Below are 25,319 nucleotides of genomic sequence, written 5' to 3'. Positions count from 1 at the left end.
TGGCGTGTTTTGGTGGTTTTAACAAGGCTTCCTGTCCCCCACCCTTCCTTTCCCTATGCACCCACTGGAGACCCAGGGACAATGGCCTCAGGGGTCAATGACTGGGGAAGGAGACACAGACCCGAGGCCAGCGTGGTCAGCGGTCGGAGACCAGCTGGGCAGGAGCAGAGATATCTCTTCAGGACAACAGGGCATGTGGGATTGGGGTCAATGTGTGTGAGTGTGCATGTCCCTGTCTGGATTGTATATTCAACTTCCTACCTGGCATCTCACCTCGAGGTCTAACAGAGACCTCAAACTCAACCTGTCCCACATGGAGCACTTTCTGGCTCCTCTTTCCACCATGCGCGGCAAACCCTTCCTGGCTCAGTTACACCTGCTCACTGTCTCAGCCATGTCCTGGCGATTCTTCACGAAGCCAAATCGCATCCCCACCCACCGAAAACAGAGGCCCCTCGGCTACCCCACGCTGGGGGAGGACCCACCTGGCAAAGACAACTGTGCAGGTCCTGAATGCGGCAGGGCTCTCTGGGCGGGGAGTTCTGAGGTCCCGGAGCTGGTTGAGAGGGCTCAGGTGGACCTGCCCTGACCCGCTGGACTCCTGGGGGAAGGTGGCTTGAAGAAGGGGACAAGAGAGTGGGCTTGATAGCCTAGGGCTAAGGGCAGAGCTGCCTAAAACACCACCTGCCAGAGAGAAGGCACTAAGGGAATATTCTTGGATAAAGTCATTGCCACGAATGGAAGAGCAGGTGGCCCCTTCCACCTGGGCCTGGGGCTGGGCTGAGCTGGATTTGGGGAGAGCAGCTCTCCTCCAACCCCTCCTTCCCCAACACATGTGACACACACATGTGAACACACATACACATACAGTTCCAGATAAGAGTTCTCTGTTCCACACTGCTATGGGATGAATTTACACGTTGAAATCCTAACACTCGGTCCATCAGAGTTTGACAGTATTTGGAGACAGGGTCTTGAGAGAGGTAATTGAGGTTAAATGAGGTCACTGGGGTGGGGTCTAATCCAAGATGACTGGTGTCCTCAGGAAATGAGGATGCAGACACAGAGGGAAGGCCCCGTGAGCACACAGCGAGAAGGTGGCCATCTGCAAGCCAAGGGGAGAGGCCTCAGGAGAAACCAAATCTGCTGACACCTTGATCTCAGACTTCCCACCTCCAGAATCATGAGAAGGTACATTTCTGTCGTTTAGGCCAGCTGGCTGGTGGGACTTCACCATGGCAGCCCCCAGAAGCTCATCTACACGTTCATTCTTAGTACTACGTCCAGCTCAGTGGTCTAGCATGGGCTCTGGGACCATGGGCTGGGACCCCTGGACATACCCTCTCCTCTTTGGGCATCATTTCCCCTCCATGAACGGAAGCAGATGGCCTGGGGGTGGCCTAAGGTCCTTGCCAGCTGGGATCCTGTACAATCCCACAACTCAATTCTCTGGTCTCCCCTCAGAAGACCTAAGAGGGCTCAGGGCCTCCCCCCAGATCAATGCTTAGCAAATGTCTGCTGTGCAATGCAGGAGTGACGGAGCCAGACAGAGGCAGAAAGGAGCCTGAGGAATACAGGAAGGGGAAGGCAAGGGACAAGGCAGACACAGAGGAAGACAGAGACCGGAGAAGTGGAAGCCGAAGCAGAGACACCAGGGGATTCTCTTGTGATTTGATGGCGCTAAATCCCTCTGGGACCCCAGCTCCTCTCTTGGCTGAAATTGGGCCTGGGACTAGGCTTCCGGTGGGCGTGGAGTGGGGGCTGCTGGTGGCGTTGGGCCGGGAGCTGGTCTTGTGATCAGTTCTGGGACTGAGGTCTAGATCAGGATGGAGGTTGGGCCCAGGGTGGGAGTCGGGGATGGAGCCATCTTGACTCTCTCCTCTGGGGCACCTCTTGTCCCCTTGCCCTTCCCTGCTGGCTCTCCGGACTTCCTCATTCTCATGACTTGGCAGTGGGTGGGCTGTTGAGAAGGGACCAGGGTGCAGGTTGCTTCTTCCCCCTCTCTCCCCCACATCTTTTTTCACTTCCTGCCCTGAAAGTTCCCCAAATTGTTGGTGCTTCCAAATCCCCAACCAGGACCTCATTCTTCTGCCTGAGCTGGGCCTTCCTCTGGGGTTCATGCCCCTGCCACGCCCCAGGGGAGTAAACATGAGTCAGATACCTGAAGCTCAGAGAGAGAGGAGGAGAGATTTCTCGGCCACAATTGGAGGAGTTGAAAAGCAGTAAATGAGTTCCCTTGCATTAACCCATTTAACTCGCACAAGGACAGAGCGAGGTAGGTGTCATTATACCCATTTCCAGCTGAAGAAAGTGAAGGTCAGAGATCTTGTGTAACACGTCTAAGGTTCACTTATGGCTGGTAAGTGGCAGAACCAGAATTCAAATTTATGTTGGTTTGATTCCCGAGGCCCTGCCTGCCTTCCCACAGGGAGTTCCTTTTACACAGATTGGACCCTAGCTTTTTTTTGGAGGGCATGGCACCGGGCACAGAGGTTGAGTAGTGAGTAGGACAGTTCCTGAGCTCAAGGAGCTGGCAGTCCAGATGGAGAGAGGGAATATAAAAAGACCACGAGAAACAAAGTCCTCCATTCATTCATGCAACTCGTGTTTACTGGGAGCAGACCAGGTATGTGTGCCAATCTGAGTGCTGGGGGGTTGGGACTGCAGGAGATGAAGCCCTGCTCTCTCAGCGCCTGCCTTCAAACGTGTGCAGAAGGATGTTAATGAAATACATAAAATGCCTAATATACTGAATGGTGACAAGTGCTATGGAGAAAAAGAGAGCAGAGAAGAGGAGAGGGGCATGGTGGAGTGGAAACAGCCTCCTAATGTGGGGTCGTGGGTGGCCTGGGCAGGAAGCCCACCCTCTTGGCCTCTTGGTCCCTCAGGCTGGCGCTGGGGTGGGGTGGGGGAGCTGTGGACGTTCTGCCCGGTCCATTTGCTTGGCAAGAGGGGAGTCCAGGGTGGCTCTCCTGTGGGTGGTCTTGGCGTGAGTCTCGCACTGTCTCAGGGGGCTTGCCCTGAACCCCAGTCCTTTGGCATGTGGACCCTAATGTCAAGGTGAGTTTCTGATGTTTGATGTTTCAGGTGGTGTTAGGGTGGGAACTCATAGTGTGGGGTGAGAAACAATTCTCAAAACAAAGATTAGGACAGGTTTGGAGCAAAAGTTCATTTTGCTTTCCAAAGGAGGAAAGGGCACCGCACAAAAGAAGGAAAAGAAGAAGTGCCGGCCTTGGGGGTAAGGGGGTTTGGGGTTTCTACTGGGGTAAAGGGAAAAGAAAAAAAGAACAGTTATTGCTGCCAGCTGATAGTTTTTCCTTTTTGTTCCTCTTCTCTGCCAGGCTGGCTTATCAGTTTCCTCGGAATGTGGTCTGGCAGGAACCGGGGGAAGGTCAAGTTCCTTCTATCTGCTCAGTTCTTTTCAAGTGCTGTAAAAACACAACTCTTAAAGACCGAAAGTTAAGGCACAGGTGGTTAATCAAACAAACAGGCAGTTGTGCTTTGTGATCTTTGTCTTCAAAGGGGCAGTTATGTGCTGTGAGTTTTCTTCTTTGTTAGATAGTTTATTAGCAATGCTGGCCTTTCAGGTGGCATTTGTGTATAGAAAGGACTATGTACTATCACTCTGTTTTTATAAAATTAAGTCTATTTGTTAAAGTGCATTTTAAAACTAGTTGTCCCTAAGTGTCTTATAGGTTCAACTTATAAACATGATTATTCTTTTTATAAATTGTGCTAAATAAGAGCCACCAACTTCACTTTCTCACTGATTATTGCATAATAACAAAAATTGAAGACAGAAAACTTAAATAATCAGTTTCATTCACAAAGCAGTTAAATGCCTGGAAACATTTTAAACTGAATTTATGCATTCAGTGTATTCTAAGTATTTTAAAATGCTTGGCTCAAGAATAAAAAATGAAGCAAGGGCCAGATGTGGGGGCTCATGCTTGTGATCCTACCACTCTGGGAGGCTGAGGTGGGGGGATCCCTTGAGGTCAGGAGTTCAAAACCAGCCTGGGCAAGAGTGAGACCCCATCTCTACTAAAAATAGAAAAATTAGCCAGGCGTGTAGAGTGCTTGTAGTCCTAGCTACTCAGGAGGCTGAGGCAAGAGGATCACTTAAGCCCAGGAGTTTGAGGTTGCAGTGAGCTACAATGATGCCACTGCACTCTACCCAGTGTGACAGAATGAGACTGTGTCTCAAGAAAAAAAAAATGAAACAAGTAAGTTAAATTAATATTCATAATGAATCTTCAAGGTCTCTTAAACGTTCCAATACTGTTAACAAACATAATCAAATTATTTCATACCTTTCAATTGAAACCACAAGTCTAAAATCAAGTACTTGATTTTATGTTTTAATTTGCTATCACAAGGCTAATTTCAAATTTTTTAGTATGCTAAATTTTCTTACACATTATAATACCAAATATAGATTGCTTTTAAATTTAGCACAAAAGTATTAATGCTGCACATTTGATTTAATTTGTCATCTATATATTTAGTTTCAAACCTTCCTAGTTTGGAATACACTTCCCTGAAGGAAAAGCATTAACATCCTCTGTCCCCTGGGGTTGCTGGGGTTGCTGGGGTTGCCTGAGGCTGCTGGTTGGACAGAGTTCTGACACTGGATATGGGGTCTGGCGCTGCTTATGACTAGTATGATTTTCCTGGAGGCACAGGGAGAAAAGTTCTGTGTCCTTTTCCAGTTGCTACATCCATACTCTCCAAATGGGATTGAACTCAGCCTACATTTCCTGGGTTTTGTATTTTTCCATATTCCATCTCTTTTTGGTTGGACTTGAATAGATAGAATTATGTATAACCACTAAGGTTGCAACTACCTTCCTTTGCTTTACTGCTGGGGTGAATACAGAATTCTTTAAAAAAAAAATTTTTTTTTTGGAGATGGGGTCTCTCCATGTTGCCCAGGCTGGTCTCAAACTCCTGGGCTCAAGCAATCCTCCTGCCTCAGCCTCCCGAGCAGCTGGGATCCCAGGCACGCGTCACTGCAGCCGGCTAAATATAGGGATTCTTTACCATTTGTTCAGAGCAGGATCCAACTCTACCAGTCATTTATGTGATGTCTCATTGGCTTGTCAAGTCAATGACTGTATGGGGAATAATGCGCCTCTTCTCAGCCCCCATGGTGGTCTACACTGTGTCCCATTCTGGGTGGATTCCTTTTGCTCAACCAGATGACTTCTTTTTTTTTTTTTTTTTTTTTGCGTGACAGAGTCTCACTCTGCTGCCTGGGGCTAGAGTGCCATGGCGTCAGCCTAGCTCACAGCAACCTCAAACTCCTGGGCTCAAGCAATCCTTCTGCCTCAGCCTCCCGAGTAGCTGGGACTACAGGCATGTGCCACCACGCCCGGCTAATTTTTTCTATATATTTTTAGTTGTCCAGCTAATTTCTTTCTATTTTTTTTTTGTGCCAGTTTTCCCACCACCATTTATTGAAGAGACTGTCCTTTCCCCACTGTATGTTCTTTTTTTAAAATTATTATTTCAGCATATTGTGGGGGTACTCTTTCTATTTTTAACAGAGACAGGTCTTGCTCTTGCTCAGGCTGGTCTCAAACTCCCAAGCTCAAACAATCCTCCCGCCTCGGCCTCCCAGGGTGCTAGGATTACAGGCTCAACCAGATGACTTCTGGCGTAGCCCACTGACTTTCCCCCTGGGCATCGCCCGTGCTTTGCTTTACACCACGGGGCTATAGGAATGCTTGAAGATCTCTTCTAGTCTCCCAAGAGCCACAGGTCGCCAAGGGAAGACTCCCTTCATCTTAGCTAGGGATGGTTCTTTCAGGCTTCGTTTGAGCAAGATGATGCTGAGGTTCTGGGCCCTCAGCAAACTCCCGTTGGTCAGCAACAGCCCCATTGCTCTGTTTGTGAAACCATCCCTAGACTTCCGAGGGCGGTCTCTTAGAGGCCCTCACATCACCGGAGCCATGTGGGCTCCAACCCTCTGTAGGGGAGAGGGGAGGACTAAGTGCCTCTCACCTATAGAAACTCTCCAAATGCCTCCTCCTCTTCCTTCTAGTCCTCTTTTTGTTTTTCTTTAGAATCCCATCCGCTGTTATAAAGAACATCCATATCCGCTCTTTCTGGATCACAAACCGTACTTGTTTCCATGTGCACTTGGCCCTCCTTGAGCCTAGCAGTTTTTCATCCAATCCTTTGTTCTTGCCTGTGTGGGGGGTGGGGTGGGTGGGAGGAGGTACGTGGCACTAGGGGAAAATGAATAGAACTCTTTTTCCATGTCTCAAGTTGTTATTATATGTATACACACACCCCTTTTCCTGTTCTAATAACACTTCTGTTATAAAGCAGAAAGAGGGCTTGAGGTATTATTTAAATCCAGTTATGAGAAAATAAAGTGACACTTCTGCACCTTGAGCTGCGACCGCTGTAGCACGTGTTGCAGAGATATTTAGGGGGTTGGACGTGTAATTCACCAGTGTGGCAGGAGGGAGGAGGGTCAAGGTTGTGTCCTGGGGCTTTCCACGAACAGTGCAGGAGGAGCGTAGGTCTGCAGGTGGCGGTGGTAGGGGCACGTATGTTCCAGAAGTATTTGAAGGATTTACCCCACCCCCGCAAAAAAAAGAAAGAAAGAAAACTGAAACAACAATAAAAAAAAACATAACAGAATGATGGTAAAATATATCTGAGAATAAAGAATATGGACCAGGGGAAGCTAAAACAAAAGTAGAAGGTCAAAATGGGGAGAAAAAGATGGTCATAAGGACATACACAGTTCTTAATGTTTGGTCTCTGGTTTTACTCTGAGGCTCCTGGAAGCCAACGTGAGAAGGGAGACGCAGTTATGGAATGCTAATTGTCAGAGGAAAAGAAAGGCTGCAGGCTTTATTTGGGGCACTCAGAGAGTGTGGAGTGCAAGTGTCTGAGCCTTTGGGAGTGCTTGAAGTATAGTAGGCTGCTGATGCTTGCTGACTGAATCCATGAGCAAATGAATAAATGAATGGGCTTGTGTTTACTGCAGAAACTAGGGATCAATTTCTAGAGGAAGCCATTGGAACAGGAGACTAAGGCTTTATACAGTTTGGGGAAATGTTTTCTATTATTTCTTCTCCATTGTTTCTTATTCTTTTTCTGTAGTTCTTTTTTCTTTTTTTTTGAGACAGAGTCTTGCTCTGTTGCCCGGGCTAGAGTGAGTGCCGTGGCGTCAGCCTGGCTCACAGCAACCTCAAACTCCTGGGCGTAAGCAATCCTACTGCCTCAGCCTCCCGAGTAGCTGGGACTACAGGCATGCGCCACCATGCCCGGCTAATTTTTTGTATATATATTTTTAGTTGTCCAGATAATTTTTATTTCTATTTTTTTTAGTAGAGACGGGGTCTCGCTCAGGCTGGTCTCGAACTCCTGACCTCGAGCAATCCACCCGCCTCAGCCTCCCAGAGTGCTAGGATTACAGGCGTGAGCCACCGCGCCCGGCCTCTTTTTCTGTAGTTCTTGTGTGCATTTTGGATGTGCTGATTCTATCTTACCATCTCTCATCATTTTTCTTATGCTGTATTTTCACTGTTTCTGTGATGTACATTTTTTCACATCAACATCTCTGAAGTTGGGATGTTTCACAGTCAATGGCATCTCGCAACTGCTTCCATCAGGAGATAGCTGTGACACGGAGGTCACCACTGTGCGTGCTTGCGCTTGCCAAAGGCTCCACCAACCCAACCATTGCGATTCCTTTAGTTTCAGGCAACTGACCATTTAAGGATCATTTATGGAAAGAATATGTGTCCCCAATCTTGTCTGAAAACCTTCCATTGACAATTCCTGGAAAGATAAAGAAAGCTTGCAGAGAGGATGTCAGCTGCTTGGGAGAAAATCCCAGAGACGAGAATGGAGGACTCTTCAGAAATGCCATGTTAGCAACGCTCTTGATAGCGTAGAGGACAACATTGGCATTGACAATTTGGGGTCTCAAATGAATCAGAAGAATTAGACTCTGAAGATGAAGTGTGAGGAATATTTTAACCAATTTATTTTACTTGCATTTATTCTATATTATAGAATTATCGTTTTATTTACATATATATTTGGGAATATTCTAACCAATTTATTTTATTTATGTTTACACATGAGTGATGTAGGATAAAATACATGTCTAAATAAGTCTACAAAAGCACTTTTAATAAGTACACAATAGAAATTCTTTTAAGTGATAAAAAATAATTTTGTCATTATTTTCCTTAGTGGCCCATAAACAATGTGTATCTTACAATTGACAGGATTTTCCATTTGATGAAATATAGTAACTTACATCTCTTTTGTTTTCTCCATCCCTCCTCTCCTTTTTTGTTGTGGTAAAATACACATAACATTAAGTTTAAACCATTTGTAAATGTACAGTCTGGTGGCATTAAATACATTCATATTGTTGTGCAGTCATCATCAACTTCCATCCCCAGAAATTTTCATCTTCCCCAACTGAAACTGTGTCCCCATTAAACAGAAACTCCCCATTCTCCACCTACCCCAACCTCTGGCAACCAGCATTCTTTCTGTCTCTGTGAATTTTACTACTCTAGGGACCTCATCTAAGTGGAATCACACCATATTTGTCCTTTTGCTACGGGCTTATTTCACTTAGTGTAATGACTTCATGGCCTATCCATGTGGTAGCCTGTGTCAGGATTTCCTCCTTTTTCACAGCTGAATAATATTCCAGTGTTTGGATAGACCACACTTTGTTTATCTATTCACCTGTTGATGGACACTTGTGCTATTTCCACCTTTTGGCTACTGTGAATAGCGCTGTTATGAACATGGGGGCAGAGATCTCTTTTCCTTGGCTCTGAGTTGCACTTGCCAAAGGCTCCACCGACCCAACCATTGCGATTCCTTTAGTTTCAGGCAACTGACCATTTAAGGATCATTTATGGAAAGAATATGTGTCCCGAATCTTGTCTGAAAACCTTCCATTGACAACTCCTGGAAAGAGTTTACCGTTTCTGTTCTGTAAATCACTGACTCAGCTTACTGCTATTACCAGTTGGCTCTTCACATCCTCCACTGTGTTCCACAATTATCAATCGTTGCGCTACTCCTCCCAAATTATTTTTCTATTATCAATTGTTCCTTTCTTATGACTTCCTGCTCTTGTTTGATGGAAGCAAGATTAATTTATTTAGCATGTAAACTGTAGATTAAAAAAAAAAACCTTTTCCCTGTTTATAGCTAAGTCTATTTTAAAAGGATCATTTGTCTGATTTATTTCCATCTTTTGACTCACTGAACTCTCGTATGTCCAGTTCCCTTTGTCTCTGTGCCCACTGCATTAGACTGCTGGGGGTGCCGTGACAGGACACCACACACTGGGCGGCTTAAACAACAGGAATTTATGTTTTCGCAGGTCTGGAGGCTGGGAGTTCAGGATCAAAGTGTCAGCAGAGTCGGTTTCTGGTCTCTTCCTGGCTCGTAGGCAGCTGCCTTTTCTCTGGGTCCTCACATGGCCTTTTCTCTGCGTTTCCACGGTGTCTCTTCTTTCTGGGAGGACACCGGTCCTGTTGGACTAGGGCCCACCCTTATGACTTCTTTGAACCTAAATCACTTCCTTAAAGGTCTCACATCCCAATATAGTGTCAAAGTCAAATAAAATAGAGAGACAAATCTCCAAACAAAGCATTTTATTTGGGAAAACAGAACCACAGGGGCACACACACAGACCAGGGTGGTCTTAGGGATGTCCAAAGAACAAAGAAAAGGTTGGGGTTTTATTAGAAAGGGAGATGTTACGTATTGTTTTGAAGGCAAACTCGTCGCACTGGCAGGGGTTTTGGGAGTGGACAAGGTCCCGACATGAGTGGTGGCAGTGGTGGTGGGTGGGGGGAAAACCAGTCTGAGAGTCACGGTAATTGATTCGTTTCTGCAGCTACTAGGTAAGACCAGTTTTAAGGATATAGCAGCTCATTTCGGCAGCTGGCTTTCGAGATAACCCCTGGGCCCCTGTGCCCCCAGTGCTTTTATTTTCTTCCCCCTGGTTTCTCAACTCTAACTTAATTGGTACGACAAGATAACTCCAATTCATACTATCAGTTTTCACAAGTCACGTGGGGGTTAGGGGTTCATCATATAGATTCCGGACGGGGGAGAATCATTCAGTCCATGACACCCCTCCATTCAAAGGAAGGTCTGTTCAGTACTGGAGTTGAGAGGGGTGGGTCTCCTGACAGCGGTAGAGGTTTTTGGGGGGTTTCTTCACGTTCCAGTTCGTTCTCTTGATTTGCGTGGCAATGTAGGGGGAGCTTGGGCAGTGTCGTGTTCTCTAGGACGCGCTGCTGCAGGGGTTAGCAGCCGAGCTGGGCGGCACTTCTGCCATCCTTAGCGCCAGCCTGGCCTGTCAAGGGAAAGCTGCAAGTACCGCGGGGGCCACGCCTCACTGTGGACCTTGGTATCCAGGGCACTTCTTGCAGATGGCAGTATCATTGAACACGGCACTGCAACTGTCCTTGTCCCCAGCTCCTGCCACCTGAGGAGGGCGGGGATGTTTGTGGCATTTCCCGGATGTCCTCTGTTCGCTCCCCAGATGGAGTTCTCTTCCGCCTCCCTCCACACCAGAGTCCTGGGCAGCTCTGCCCTTGGCTCGCGCTTAGCCACACTGCATCTTGCAGAAATTCCTCGGGGTTTGTGGCATGTGAGTGAAATCCTTTTTTAATTCCCAACAGTGATATGGATATTTTCTCTATAGAATTATTACTCTTGTAATTTCAATAGAGAAAATATTTAGAAGTGGCATAGCAGGAAATACACAGGCTCAGACGGTCATCTTGGACTGGGTGACACGTCTTCACTGGCTTCTGGGTTCCCTCAGTGTTTTCCTGCCACCTCTCTGCTGCAAGCTCTCTTTCTCTGTCCATCTGTTGCATGTGGGTGTTTTTCAGGCCTCCATCCTAGACCCTCCTCTCCACTTCCCTGGCTTTGGCGATTCTAGGCTCCAGCCTGACAGCCCCCACCCCGCCCCCCAGGTGGCAGATTCATCTGTGTCCGACTGCCTCCTGGCAGGCTCTCCACAGGGGACCACAAGCATGATAAACCCAAGTCCCAGCCGGAACTCAGTGACTCCTCACCCCTGCCACCAAAGTGCATCTCCCATGGGCTCCCTGGCTGGTGGGTGGTGCCACCAGCCACCGCTTGTCTCAGCCAGAAACCTGGCCCTCCCGAGCTGTCCCTCTCCTCTGCTCCCCACATCCGACAGTTACAATGGTTATGGCTAACTCCATGTCCCTCCTATAGCTGTGGTTTCTAGAGTTCTTGCTCACGTGCTTTAGAGTACAGAGGGCAGAGACTTGGGCCCACAAAGTGTTAGGATATTCGGTTCTCCCAGTGGCTTCCCGACAGTGCACAAGTCATGCCAAGTCCGAGGGCCAGACCGTTCCGTGATGCCAAGTACAGTTACTCGTCAGTCTCCCCTGGCTGGATCTGTTGTCCTCTCAGTGCAAGGTGACCACCAGACAAAGGAGATTTATGTTCGACTACTTATTCAGTTATGTGAGATGAAAATTAGCTCTCTTATGCCAATGCCATTTTCCAAATGCAGTGATGCCACCATCTTCAGTTAAAAAAGAAGTGTTCACATTATATGTCTACGTCAGTGTTATGTCCTGCAGAACTTAGTACTCTACTGTCATAACATTTTCTTTCTAGCATAGTTTCTTTTGGTTTCACTGGAGACATACTAGTTATTCTCACCTTGCAATGTTTTCCTTACAAAGAAGTTTCTTTTTTTAATCTTTTTTTTCTTTTTTTTTGAGCCAAGGTCTCACTCTGTTGCCAAGGCTGGAGTGCAGTGGTGCAATCATAGCTCACTGCAGCCTCAAACTCCTGGGCCAGGCAATGCCTCCACCTCAGCCTCCCGAGTAGCTGGGACTACAGGTGCCTGCCACCACCCCTAGCTAATTCTTTTATTTTTGTAGAGATGGGGTCTTGCTCTGTCACCCAGGTGGGTCTTGAACTCCTGGATATTTTTTTGCACTTTGAATCTCTAAGCAAGGATAGGATTCTTATTTCAGATCCAAAGAGGCTCACTGGCCCCTTCCTATCCTCTGGGCATGAGGGAATAACTCGGAGTTACGACTCTGCTAGGTTAACACTTAGTAAATAATTTTAGTTAAGTTACCACTCAAGACATAGGCTGTGGCTAAGAACTCCACAAAGGAAGTCCTCCTGAGAAAAGAGAATGTGATTTTAGGGAGTTTTTATTTTAAGAAATAGAAAAGTGTTATAAGGAGGCTGGGCACGGAGGCTTACCCCTGTAATCCCACCAATCTGGGAAGCTGATGTGGGAGAATGACTTGAGGCCAGGAGTTTGAGACCAGCCTGGGCAACATAGTGAGACCCTGGACCCTATTTTTACAAAAAATAAAAAATAATTAGCAGGCGTGGTGGCATGCGTCTGTAGTCCCAGCTACTCAGGAGGCTAAGGGGGGAGGATTGCTTGAGCCCAGGAGTTGGAGGCTGCAGTGAGCTATGATGAAAGCACTGCACTCCAGCCTGAGAGACAGAGTGAGACTTTGTCTCTGTTAACTTTTGGTAAGTTGAAATGATGACTTTCGCATAGGGAGAAAGAGAAAGACGCAGAGGATGTCTCTTGTTTTCTCTGTCCCATCCCTCTCCTGTCAAGTGCCAGGAGAGGGGGATTATAAGTGCATATCCTGAAATGTAGACTCAGTTTACTCAAGACGGATGGCCAGTGAGAATCCCCCCATCCCTGGCTGGTGGCTGGTGAACCTTGACATGCAGTAGGCAATCCACTTATTAAGCTCTTGCCTGTATCTCAGGACGAAAGTCACACATCTGTCAAGATTGGGGCTTTGCAGCAGACTTTTTCAAACTTTGAGTTGTGACCCATTAGTGAGTCCAATTTAGTCCGTCATGAAATAGAAAGCAAATAGTAAGGTAAGCATGTTTTGTGAAACTTTTGTGTCCATAGCACGTCTCCAAGTTCATTCTTCTGTTCACTCACTCATTCAGTAAATACTTGTTGAGCACCTACTGTGTGCCAGGCACTGGGGATGCAGAACACAGTGACACATACACACATGCATGTGTGTGCAGGGGCTTGTCTGTTCTGGATCACGCTGTGAAATGCACCTCCCACTGTGAGTTACGGCCAAGCTGCGGGGGGAATGACAGGATATTGGGGTGCACGGCTACTTCCAGTGTGGGTGAGAAAGTTACAAGGAAAGGACAGGATCCATTTTCAACATGGGGTGAAGCATGGGCAGCTTTATAAGGGAAACAAGGTCTGTCCCCAGCAGCCTGGGTTTGGTGAGGGTCAAAAAAGCCTGGACAAATCTGTGTTTTCTTTCCCAAGCTGTTACCAGGGCAAGTGTAGAAGTTAATCCTGTTCTTCAGTTCACAGAACACAGTCTTCCTCGTAGGACAGCGAAGACCCTTTCCTATGGTGTCATGTTCCCCGTTTACCCTGTTTCGCATTCTCAGTCTCTACCTTCCTGCCCCTCTGCCTGGAACAGGTCCTCAATCTCCCTGAGGCGCCCTTCCACCCCTGTGAAATGGGATCACAAACGTACCTGCCCCGTGGGGTGTTGTGCTGTGAGGGTTCCCTGAGAAGCTTCTGTGGGGGATTTGGGACAGTGGCTGGCATGAGGACAGCGTGTGAGCTCCTAGGGCCGGTTCAGGGCCTGGGCCTGAGGGCCCACTGAGATGGAATCCTTCCTACCTCCTGCTTTCTGCACAGCTCTCTCCGACCCCTGCGGCTTCTGGGTTTGAGTGACTTTACTCCCCGGGAGAGACAAGCGTCAGGCAGGAGCTGAGAGCCCGGCGGCCTGGCCCATAGGGGGCTGGGCCGGCGCTCGGATGCCGGATTGGGCAAGAGCAGAGGACCGATCCCTGTGATCCTGATTAGGGATATTTGGAGACACCAACAGTTCTGGGAAATTCAGAGGCAGGAAGTGAAAGGGAGGAGGGACGACGGAGGGGAACAGCAAGCAGCTCCCCGGCCCCACTGGCCTGGCTCCTCCTCCCAAATGGTGCGATGAGGAGTGAGGTGGCTGGTGTGTGGGGTGGGGACAGCCCGGGAGGCCCCCTCTTCCTGGGAGTCTCCAGGGGGAGGAGAGATGGTTCCATCCCCCACCCCCAGCATTCACTGCGTGAGTTCCAGCTCTGTTTCCACTTCTGTTTACTGTCCAAAGTCCCAGGGACAGGAGATGCCAGGTGAGAATCACTTGGACACTGAGACACACAGGCTCAGGGTGCTTGCGGGACCAGCCCCTTCTCCCCTTTCCCCTGCTCAACTTGTGCCACCCGCCCCAGTTTTCCTGGCTTTAACCCCTCTTTGCCCCAGGACTGGGCTGCCCGTGGAGCCAGGAGCCAGCTCCACACCTTCAGCAGGTAACCGAGGTGGGGGAGGCAGCTGGGATGGGGATGTTTGGGGTTAAGGACGCCCTGGTTCAGGGACCATGGGGGCTCAGTGGGAAGATGTGGGGTGGTCTGGTCCACGACAGTATGGACAGAAGGCTTCTGGCTGTGTTAAGCCCTAAGCAATCTCTTGAGAAGGGACAGGACCCAGCAGTATTTCAAACCTTGGCCCCAAACTCAGCTCCAACCTCATGCCCAACCAAACCCACCATCTCCACCCACTCAGGTTCTACATTCAATCCCACCACCAGCCTCCACGTGAATTTGCATCTTAGCACAAGCCCAGCCCTCAGCTCAGCCCCAGCCCTCAGAGCAACCTCAGCCCAGCCCCAGGTCCAGCTCCAGCCTGGGCTTGCTATGGCCAAGGACTCTCAAGACATCCAGCAGCTGGACTTGGAGGAAAATGACCACCAGCTCAGTAGAGGTGAGGGACCCTGCACTTGCAGGCAGAATCCCAGGGGAGAAGATCTGTTTTGGAAAGGCAAGTGTCCAGTTTCTGGGGCTTCACTCCACCTCTGTCTCAGCTCCCGATCCCCCTCTGTCTCCCTAAGGTCTCTGTCACATTCACTCTGCAAATGGGGACTGGGCCCTTCTGGGTGTGAGGTGCCCAGCACCTCTGCCTGCCCCTGACCTCACAGGGCCCTAGGCAAGGGTGTGTGCCCAGAGGTGTGGGGACACCTGGAAGCTGGAGACAACTTCCTCCCCTCCTCCTCCCATCCTGAGAACATGCGTGCCTTGCATGTATGTGTGCACACACGTATGTGCTTGCAAGGAACACACATTCAGCCAGGACTGTTGAGGGGGGGAGGTGAGTTGGGGTGGGTGGGGAAAGGGGAACAGAGAGATCCTGGAAGATTCCTGCTCCTCCCCCAGCCCCCAGTTCCTCTGCCTGGATCCTACTAATCTTGACGGAAGGCCCCCAGTGTCTGGGGAAAGATTTTAAGGCAAGAGAGAGATCTGAGCTGTTCTAGGCAGAAGGGCAGGAGCCAGGGATGGAGGAGGGTATCAGGTGTGTGGGTGCTGGTGGTGGAGCGGGTTCCGTGCAGGCAGGAGGGGCTGGGACTTGGAACTCAGGGAGGGGGATCAGTTAGCTGGGCTGGGAGGAGGGACCCCGTGTTCCTGAGGCTGGCAGACTGAGGGAGGGCTGGTGCTGTCCAGGGCAGGGCAGAGGGGCAGGCAGGATAGGCCTTCCCACCAGGCGGTGGGCTCCATGGGGCAGAGGCCATGCCCACTTCACTCTTCCCTGCAACTCCAGTGCCCAGACGGTGCCGGGTGCATAGTGAACACACAAAAGGATTTAGGAAATTGTTGAATCTTCTGAGAATGAGAGGATTTAGAGTTTGTGCAGGAGGCTTGGAGAAAGTCTGGACGTTTTGAAATTAATGGGAGAGGGAGCTCACCCAAATGGACTGACGGACACCACCGGAGATGCAACCGAGTCAGCACATTTCTGCCTAGCAGCCTCTGCTGCCCCAGACGGGGAGTCATTGTGTGAGCTGACGTTGATCTGCTGCTCACCGGGGCCCGTCTGCCACTCTTGCTAGCACTGTATGTGTCTACAGTTTTCAGCAAATTTAGAAATGTTTTGGCCATTGTTTCATAAAATATTTTTTTGTTTCTTCTTCCTTTCCTTTAAGGAATCCAATTACCCAGATGTCAGTGGTCCCGCAGCTCACTGGTGCTCTTGCCATTTTGTTTTTGATTCTTTTTTCTCCTGGTGTTTCATTTTATATAGTTATTGCTAGTGTTTAAATTAACTAAATTTTTCTTGTGCATGTCTAATCTTCCACTAATCCCATCTAGTGTATTTTTCATTTCAGACATTGTAGTTTTCATCTCTAGAAGTTCAACTTGGGACTTTCAAATATCCCCCATGGTTCTACTTAATTTTGTGAACATATGGGATAGAGATATAATATGTTTTAATGTCCTTGTCTGCTAATTCTAACATCTGTGCCAGTTCTGGATCTGTTTCAATAGATTTATTAATAGTAAAATCCTCATATGAGTTGTGTTCTCCTGTTTGGTTGTATGCCTTGTAATCTTTGGATGCCAGACATTGTGAATTTTACCTTGTTGGGTGCTGGGTATTTTTGTATTTGAGCTTTGTTCTGGGACACAGTTAAGTAACTTGAAGTCAGTTTGATCCTTTGAAGTCTAACTCTCTGGTCTCCTCAGCATCAGCTCCTCAACTCGGGGGGGGGGGGGGGGGTCTGCAGGGCTCTGCCTGGATTTCCCTTCCTGGCCTGTGGCCTGAAAACTTTCTCTAAGCAGCAGGCTGAGGCAGGCAGGGGGCTCATCTCGTGTGTTTCCTATCTCTTGGGATCATTGCCCTTCATTGCCTGAGACCATAGTCTTGAAAACTCTCATTTCTTGTAGTTGTCTGTTGTTCGCCTTGGTTGTCTCAGGGGAGAGTAAATCTGGCTCCTGTGTTTCCACCTGGGGCAGACCCTTTCTTTTACTTTCAAACTTGCCTAAGCAGCATTTAACTCACTTACTTCTCTGAATAGTCTAATCAGGTAGCTACAGCTGTGATCCCCATTTTACGCATGAGAAAATGGAGGCACCAAAAACTCAAATGACTTGTCCGTGCCCTTGGAGCTAGTTGGTGGCACAGCTGGACTACAGCGCACGTGTCTGGTTTCAGGGTAGACGTGCAGAGACAGATGGCTGGGCTGACTCAGAGTCGGGAGTTGAGAAATCACAGGTCAGGTCAGGAAGCAGGACAGGGGCCTGCTGGGTGGACAGTCCTGGAGACAGCAGCCAGGGGCTCATCCGTGGAGCCCCAGCTGGGGCGGGGAGGACTGAGGTCCCGCAGCACTTCTCGATGGAGAGGGGCAGTGAGAGGCCAGGAGTCGGCAGTGGAGATGTCAAGGCTTAGCCTCTCTGGGTCCAGGTGGGGTCCTGAGTGTGGCTGCAGTGGGGGAAGGTGAAGAGTTGGTGTGAAAAGGTCAAGAGTTCTGGGCGGTCACTTACCGGGGATGGTGGCAGGCAGTGACCTGGGGAGGAAGACTCTGGGCCCCTGACCGAGCCTCCCCAGCACGCGGGATGCTGGGGCGTGATAGCAATGAGGAGAGAGGGAAGTGCTCAGAGTCAGGGCCTGAGGCAGAGAAGAGCAAGTGTCCTCCTTACAGGTGGAGGGTGGACGGTCCCTGCTCTGGGCCTGGAGGGACAGCTGGAGGGGCAAGGCCAGCTCCGTGCGTGTGATGCTGTGGGTGTGGAAGTGTGACAAGGTGTACAAATGTGTGCATTAGTATGTGTGTCTATGTGAGTGTGTACACGAGAGAAGGTGTGTGCTCGCGAGTGTGCCAATGTGTTTGTGAGTGAAATGAAAGGTGTGTGTGTAGGTGTGTATGAGTATTTGTGGGCTAAGGGGAAAGGGTTCACAGAGGAATGAGGGTTCTGGGGGGGTGTGGGCCAGAGGGGTTGGGGGGAGGCTCTGAGTGGTGTGGGATGAGGAGAGCAGAAGGGGCCTGGGGAGTGGCCCCTGGGGAGTGGTCTACAGTGGAATGACCCGGACTTAGGGATCCCAGTGGGATTTTGGGAGGGGAGGAGTTGTTCTCATCTGGGACTTGTATGAGGGACCCAGGCATGGATTTTAAGAACACAGGTCCCAGCCTCTGGGGACCCTAGTCGGAGGGGACAAGGGCCTTGGAAGAGTTGGGACTAAGGCCTGAGGTGATCTGGAGGCCTCTCCCAGGAGCTAAATGAGAAGGGAAACCATTCACAGACCTTTCTCCGGACGTGTGCCTAGTCAGGGCCCCATCTGTCCCCTGACCTCCTCTGTGTCTTTCCCGGTCCCAGATCAGGGCTTTGCACACAGCTGATATGAATTTCGTGTGTGACATTGCATGTGTGTTGTGTGCTCCTGGGTAGGTGGATGTGCATGTTTGCACATGTGTCTGTGGGTGCCAGCATGTAAGTGTGCGGGTGTGTGCAGTGCCCAAACACTGTGGTCAAAGCCCAGGCACCCCCCCACACCCTTCCCACCCAGTCTCATGGCCCTGTGGGGTCAGGCCTCCTCCGACTCCTGGGTGGTGGGGGGCGCCATGTGTTCGTCCCCGGGGCTCTGAGCGCCGTGTGCCGGCTCCTGACTCCCCTCTCCCGCAGGGCCACCTCCACCCCAGCCCTTTGCACAGCGTCTTTGCTCCACGCTCCGCCTTGGTCTGCTTGGCCTGGGCTTCAACGTCCTGCTGCTGGTGGCCATCTGTGTGATTGGGTCCCAAAGTGAGTGTCACAGCGGCCAGCAGGGGTGGGCAGCGACAGGGCGAGGTGGGAAGGGGGTGGCGGTAGAGTGGGGCGTGTGCTAGGGCAGGTGAGGGTTGACGATGGGGAGATGGTGGACTCATCAGGCGGCAGCAATGTCGGGGAGGGTGACAGCAGCTCGGATGGTGTTGGGGGCACCCCTCCCCCACGCCGTCCCCACTGTCTCCTGACAAGGCACACAGATGCAAGTGGAGCTGCGGGCCCTGAAGGAAACGTTCAGCAACTTCTCCTCAAGCACCCTGACGGAGGTCCGGGCTCTGGGCGCCCACGGTGAGCGGCTGGGGTGCGGCGCTCTCTGTCCGCACAGGTGTGCGGGCTCAGGGCCCAGTCTGCAGTGGGGGGTGTTCGGGTGCCGTGGGGTGCAGACTGGGGCAGACAGCCCAGCCCAAGACGCTGGTCCAGGCTTCCAGGGACGCTGGTCCACAGCTGAGGGCCCCCAGGGCCAGGCAGGTGAAGAGGAGGGCGCTCACCCCTGAGGGCCGGGAGGTGAGGAAGGCCATGGGACTGTGGGCAGTTCTAGTGGTGGGAGCTGGCTGGCGGGATGAGCAGTGAGGGTGGCCCGAGCGGTGTGGAGGGGCCACGCCACGCAGGCTTATTGTGAGAAAATGGGGACCCACCGAAGGGATTAAGCAGGAGAAGGACCTGAGCCACCGTGCCTGGGTAGGAGTCTGGCCGAGGCGGGGAGGCCAGGCGGTGAGGCCTGCAACGCCCTGACCCAGGACAGGGTGATGGGCCCCTGGCTGTGCCCCACGAGCGTGAAGATGGGGGATGTTCAGGGGGCAGAACGGAGGGAGATGGTTTAGCTTCCCTCTTTTTCAGGAGGCAGCGTAGTGGGCAAGATAACGTCTCTGGGAGCCAAGCTGGAGAAACAGCAGCAGGACCTGAAAGCAGGTCAGAGACCCTCCCCGTGTGTGGGTGAGCGTGTGTGCGGTGTGCTGTGGTGTGTCCCTGGGTGCCGTATGTCGTGTATCTGCATCTCTGTGTGTGTGATGGGTCTGTGTGTGTATTTGCCCTGTGTGTCTGTGTATGTGCTTCCCCAGCCAAAGGCTGGAGTTCTGTGCCTGGCACTGGTAGGTGGGGACCGCATGACCACCCACATCACTGTCCATCTGTCCCCCAAGACCACGCCACCTTGCTCCTTCATCTGAAGCACTTCCCAGCCGATCTTCGCATCCTGACCTGCCAGTTGGAGGTCCTCTACAGCAACGGTAGGGACGGTAGGGAGGAGGACGTCTCCGTTCCAGTGTGCCTGTCCCCTCCAGCTGGATCTTGTCCCCCTGAACTCCTTCCCCCACTCAGGCTCTGGAAGGACCTGCTGCCCCGTCAACTGGGTGGAGCACGAGGGCAGCTGCTACTGGTTCTCTCGCTCCGGGAAGTCCTGGCTAGAGGCGGAGAAGTACTGCCAGCTGGAGAACTCACACCTGGTGGTCATCAACTCCTGGGAGGAGCAGGTGAGGCCACACCTCCCAAAGGCAGGAGGGAGCCCTCGGAAAGCAGGCTCTGGGTGGCTGGATCGGGCTTACTGTTTCTCTTTAACCTAAGGAAGAGTCCAGAAGCAGAAGAATGGTAGAACACTGGGAAGTTTGTAGTGGAGCAGCCTTGATTCTAAGAGGTGGGAAGTTGCAGCCAGGAGCTTGGCAAAGAGACCGGAGCCAGGTGACCAGGAGATGAGGAGCAGGTCAGGAGACAGAATTCAAGACAGGGTGACCTAAAGCGCCAGGATGAGGGTGGAGGCACCGAGAGCTCCTTCTTGCTGTACTGGCCTTTGGATGTAGTGGTCACTTGGGTGAAAGGAACAGAGTGGGCAGGAGTCCGGCGACTCACCTGCAATGGGTTACTGGTCCCTCCAAGGCTCTCCATGTCTCCTCGTCCCACTGCTGCCACCAGACACCAAAGTTCACGGAGAAGAATCAACCCATTAGAATGGATAGGACAATTTTGGAAAAGGAGGGTAATAATGGTAACATTTACTGAGCACTTACTATGTGCTGGGCACTTTCATATATTCAGCTCTTTAATCTCCACAACACTAAGGGGCAGGTGCTCTTACTGTCCCCGCTGTAAGGGCGGGGAAACGAGGGCACTAGGGTTAAGTAACTTGCCACACAGCCAGTGCACCATGATGGAGCCAGAATCCAGGTCACTCGGCCTCCTTGGCCAATGTTTGTTTCCAACCACGATGTGCTGCCTTGGTACCATGGGGTCTGTGGGGCTGTGTTCTGTATGAACTTGGAAGTATTATAATGCCACAGTAATCAGCCCATGGGATATAGAGGCCAGGATATATTCATCGAGTGTTTGCTATGCATCAGTCTCTGCATGTGCTTTAGCAGTAGAGCGATTACAAACGTATTTTGCTTTACTGATCAGGGTGAAGTTGCCAATTTTTAATCAATTTTGACCTGCAAAAATGTCAGTTTCATGCCATTCAACCTAAGATTTCAGCGCTCTGTGATTTGGCACCAACGTTTCGTGACAGCTACAACTTCATAGCGGACGGTGCTTTTGTCATTATGAAGTGAATGTCAGTGTCTCACTTAATGCTTTTTGCCTTGAATTCATCATCTGATATATAAATGCCATGGTCCTTGATGACTTTTTATTTGCATTGTTTGCTGTATCTCTGTTGATCCTTTCTTTTCTAACCTTTTTGAATCTGTTTGTTTTAGATTAGTGATTCTCAGCCTTGGCTGTACATTGTCAAAGAGTTTTTTTTTTTTTTTTTTTTGAGACAGAGTCTCGCTTTGTTGCCTGGGCTAGAGTGAGTGCTGTGGTGTCAGCCTTGCTCACAGCAACCTCAAACTCCTGGGCTCAAGCAATCCTCCTGCCTCAGCCTCCCGAGTAGCTGGGACTACAGGCATGTGCCACCATGCCCAGCTAATTTTTCTATATATATTTTTAGTTGGCTAGATAATTTCTATTTTAGTAGAGATGGGGGTCTCACTCTTGCTCAGGCTGGTCTTGAACTCCTGACCTCGAGCGATCCACCCGCCTTGGCCTCCCAGAGGGCTAGGATTACAGGCGTGAGCCACCGTGCCCGGCCTCTCAAAGAGTTTTAAAAAAATATCAACCCCTATGTCTCACTTTCAAAGGTTCTGATTGATTAATCTTGGGTTCCTCCTGGGCAGTCCCCCAAGGGATGCTACTGTGCAGACCAGATTGAGATATTTCTCCTATAGCTTGTGTATATGTTTTGTTTTTGATTTTTAAAAATTGAGTAAGTGTACCTTTTATTAGGTGAGTGTATCTCATTTACATTTATTTATTTATTTATTTATTTATTTATTTATTTATTTGAGACAGAGTCTCGCTCTGTTGCCTGGGCTAGAGTGCCATGGCATCAGCCTAGCTCACAGCAACGTCAAACTCCTGGGCTCAAGTGATCCTTCTGCCTCAGCCTCCCGAGTAGCTGGGACTACAGGCATGTGCCACCATGCCTGGCTAATTTTTTCTATATATATTTTTAGTTGTCCAGATAATTTCTTCCTATTTATAGTAGAGACGGGGTCTCGCTCTTGCTCAGGCTGGTACATTTATTTTTTAATAGATAAATTTAATCTTAATCTTGTCTTTTTTTGTCTGTTTAATATGCTTCTTTTGTTCTCAGATTTGCTATATGGGATGTGTTCTTTTTGTTTTCTTCCCTGTGGTTGTTTGAGTTACTGCAGTGATACTTTTAAATGGCAGGCTGAAACTTACTGGTTTCAAAAACCAAAAGAGTCAATACTGCATGTGGAAACTAAAAAAAAAAAAAAAAAAAAATAGTTTATAAGCCTGAGCAAGAGCAAGACCCCATCTCTACAAAAAATAGAAAAATTAGCTGGGTGTGGTATTGTGAGCCTGTAGTCTCAACTACTCGGGAGGCTGAGGCAGGAGGATCACTTGAGAACAGGAGTTTGGGGTTGCTGTGAGCTAGCTTGATGCCACTGTACTCTAGCTCGGGCAACAGAGTGAGACTCTGTCTCAAAAAAAAAATAATAATAATAATTTTAAAAAAAAGGAAATACAGTTCAAACTTTTCAATTCCTTTCCTTATCATCTTGTTCTCTTCTTTGATACTGTCTTAGGTGTCTTATGTTATCCATCTCCTCTTTAATTTTTTGAGAATGGAAAGAAATTATTCTCCACATCCTCTTATATTCTGAAACAAATCTTCTTTTCAAAGTATACTTTTCATCTCTCCTTTTGCTAGCAAGATCTTTCTTCCTCCTCCTCTTCCCCTTTTTTGGGTGTAAGATCCATGATGATTTTCCCCCTCTGCCACTTTTATGAATGGGTGAAATTCTTTCTTTCCTGTTGTTTCTTCCCTGTTGTTCACCCAGACCAGGTTACCCGGACCGTCTTCTCTGATCGTCTGCCGCTGTCTGGTCCTCCTCTCAGTCTTCAACACGGAGGGCTGGATGTTGCCGATCTGTAAACTTTGCCAATCTATAAACTTCGGTTTCTTGTAGTGACAAGAAGAGGGAGCTTGGCATCACATAGAATACCTTGTCTCCGGGCACTTTCTCTCCCACTCTGTCGACTCCTCGGAATTTGGGGAGCAGCTGCACCTGCCTCTGAGGGCTGACTCTTCACACACAGGACGTTGCCCTACTGGCAGGATTCTAGAGTTTAGGGGCGCCACAGTAACTGATGCTGCCCTCAGACGAGGTGCCTAACTGCAGCCGTAGTTGTGTCTCTAGGGAGTGTGAGTGGAATCAGTCAATTTTCCCCTAAAGCAGTTGGAGGCCCTTCACACATGTCAAAGGGAACCATTAGGTATGCGTGTTCGTCACCAGATCCATCCCTCTGCTCCTCCCACAGAGCCAGGTGGCCATACCTTCCCCAGCTACCCTCCCACACCCTGAGACGTAAGTCCTCAGGAACAGCCATATCTGTAAGAGAAAACGCTTGGAGGGGCTGTGGTGCTAGGGCGTGTGCACGAGTCCTAGTGCTGTCTCACCAAGTTCAAAGACCACCTTCACCCAAGCCCCTGCAGGTGGCTGGCTGAGCTGCCCCCTCGCACCCAGGGCTTCCTCCCACTTCCAGCACAGACTGCCAGACTCCATGTAGCTAGGTCACAGCGGGGCTCTGGAAGTGGGTCTAAACTTAGAAGTCCCTGGGCCTGGCAAACCTCAGGAAGTGACAGCTACGCATAGAAGCAAGAGCAACCTGAGAGGCAAGTGAAACTGAGGTCCTTAATGGTCTGGGGCCTCCGGGGGCAGCAGGAGCAGGGACCAGGGTCAGGATTCCAGGACTTTGAGGCTCCAGGCAGAAGACAGGGAGAGGACGGGAGCTGGGGTAGAAGCTGAGTCGGAATGAAGGGGGACACTGGGCCAGGGCTGTGAACAGAGGGCTGTGGTCACAAACTCAGGTACCAGCTTGGCTCTCTGGGCCCCGCCAGGTCCCTGCAAAGTAGCAATCATTGTGGCACCCAGCTTGAGGGGCTTCTGAGGATTAAATGAGACAATCCTTGTAAAGACTGAGCACAAAGTCTAGCCCAGTGTGTACTGAACAGTGGCCATGGTAGGGAAGAAAGCTGGGACGCGGTTGTGCCGGGAGCTGACACTTCAGCCTGGGGGTGAAGGCCACAGCTCCATGCCTGCATGAAGGGAGGATAAAGGGACAAGGGACTGAAAACTTCCTTCCCTCCTGCTTTTTTCCAGAAGTTCATTGCACAACATACAAGCCCCTTTAACGCCTGGATAGGTCTCACCGACAGTGATGGTGCCTGGAAATGGGTGGATGGTACCGAATATAGGTACAACTACAAGTAAGCGGCCCCCTCCCTCCATCGCCTTGTTAGATTGCCCTGGGGACGGCCACCTGGCCTTTTACCCCACTACACTCTCCTACCTGTCCATCAGGGACCAAATTCCCCAACCCTCTCCTTTTGACTCCCAACCTCCAAGGTTGTGCCTTCCGCCCCTGAACCCCTGCAAGGCTTTTCTGGGGTGGGGTGAGGGATGCTGGGGTTGGGGGAGGTGTCAGAGCTGAGCCTTGTCCTGCCTCCTTAGGAACTGGGCCGTCACCCAGCCAGACAACTGGGAGGGACATGAGCTGGATGGAGGTGAAGACTGTGCTGAAATGCAGCCGAATGGCCGCTGGAACGACAATTTCTGCCTGCAGGTGTTCCGCTGGGTGTGTGAGAAGAAGCAGAATAGCACCCTGCAGGAGCCCTGAGCCGGGCTGCCCCTGCCCAACCCACACCCACCCCTGCCCGCCCCGCTTCTCTGTTGGGGGTTTTGAAGAAAGGGAGAAAAATAGAGTCAGAGACATGGGGAAGGGCTGAGGAAAGATACTAATAGAAAGGGTGGTTTAAGAGTCTCAAACCCTGGGGAGGCTGAGATCCCTCCTCTTCCACAATTCATTGTAACTATTCTAACTTTCAGCCTCCTCAATGGAATAGGAGAAGGAGAAACAAATGCTTGAAACTGCGTGGCCTGGTTATTTGGAACTGGGAATTGTAGGGTGCAAAGAAGAGGGAGAGGAGGGGGCCTGGAAGAGATGAGCTGTGAATCCTGGACAGCTGCCCCTTGACACGCAATTCTGAGGGATGCCACTGGGGGACAGGCTGGGGCAGAAGGCGGCGGGGCCTGTACTCCTGGGTGGGGCAGGGGGGTGCTGCTCTGGGGGCTCCCGAAGGGGGCAGCTTGCCCTGCTGGTGG

At 50.2% G+C, this 25,319-nt stretch overlaps 1 protein-coding gene across 4 annotated transcripts; it reads left to right on the top strand.

Annotated features, from left to right (window-relative positions):
- Positions 1 to 2,211: 2,211 nt before the first annotated feature.
- ASGR2 (asialoglycoprotein receptor 2) lies at positions 2,212 to 25,085 on the top strand. 4 transcript variants are annotated; one of them, XM_045570029.1, is made up of 10 exons: positions 14,043 to 14,202; positions 14,333 to 14,379; positions 14,633 to 14,830; positions 18,517 to 18,633; positions 18,847 to 18,942; positions 19,492 to 19,563; positions 19,794 to 19,880; positions 19,972 to 20,123; positions 24,318 to 24,424; positions 24,669 to 25,085. In XM_045570029.1, exons 3-10 carry the CDS (start codon positions 14,764 to 14,766, stop codon positions 24,832 to 24,834), a joined length of 864 nt encoding a protein of 287 aa, XP_045425985.1. In that variant the 5' UTR covers positions 14,043 to 14,202; positions 14,333 to 14,379; positions 14,633 to 14,763; the 3' UTR covers positions 24,835 to 25,085. The 4 variants fall into 4 exon arrangements, with proteins under 4 accessions (XP_045425988.1, XP_045425989.1, XP_045425985.1 ...); XM_045570031.1 differs by lacking the exon at positions 14,333 to 14,379 and having other exon boundaries at positions 14,125 to 14,202; XM_045570032.1 differs by lacking the exons at positions 14,043 to 14,202; positions 14,333 to 14,379; positions 14,633 to 14,830 and adding an exon at positions 2,212 to 2,275.
- Positions 25,086 to 25,319: the final 234 nt, after the last annotated feature.

The sequence above is a fragment of the Lemur catta genome, chromosome 15 (assembly GCF_020740605.2).
Source record: "Lemur catta isolate mLemCat1 chromosome 15, mLemCat1.pri, whole genome shotgun sequence".
Classification (NCBI taxonomy): Eukaryota; Metazoa; Chordata; class Mammalia; order Primates; family Lemuridae; genus Lemur; species Lemur catta.
Note: the sequence above shows the minus strand (reverse complement) of the source record. Positions and strands in the feature narration are given on the sequence as shown.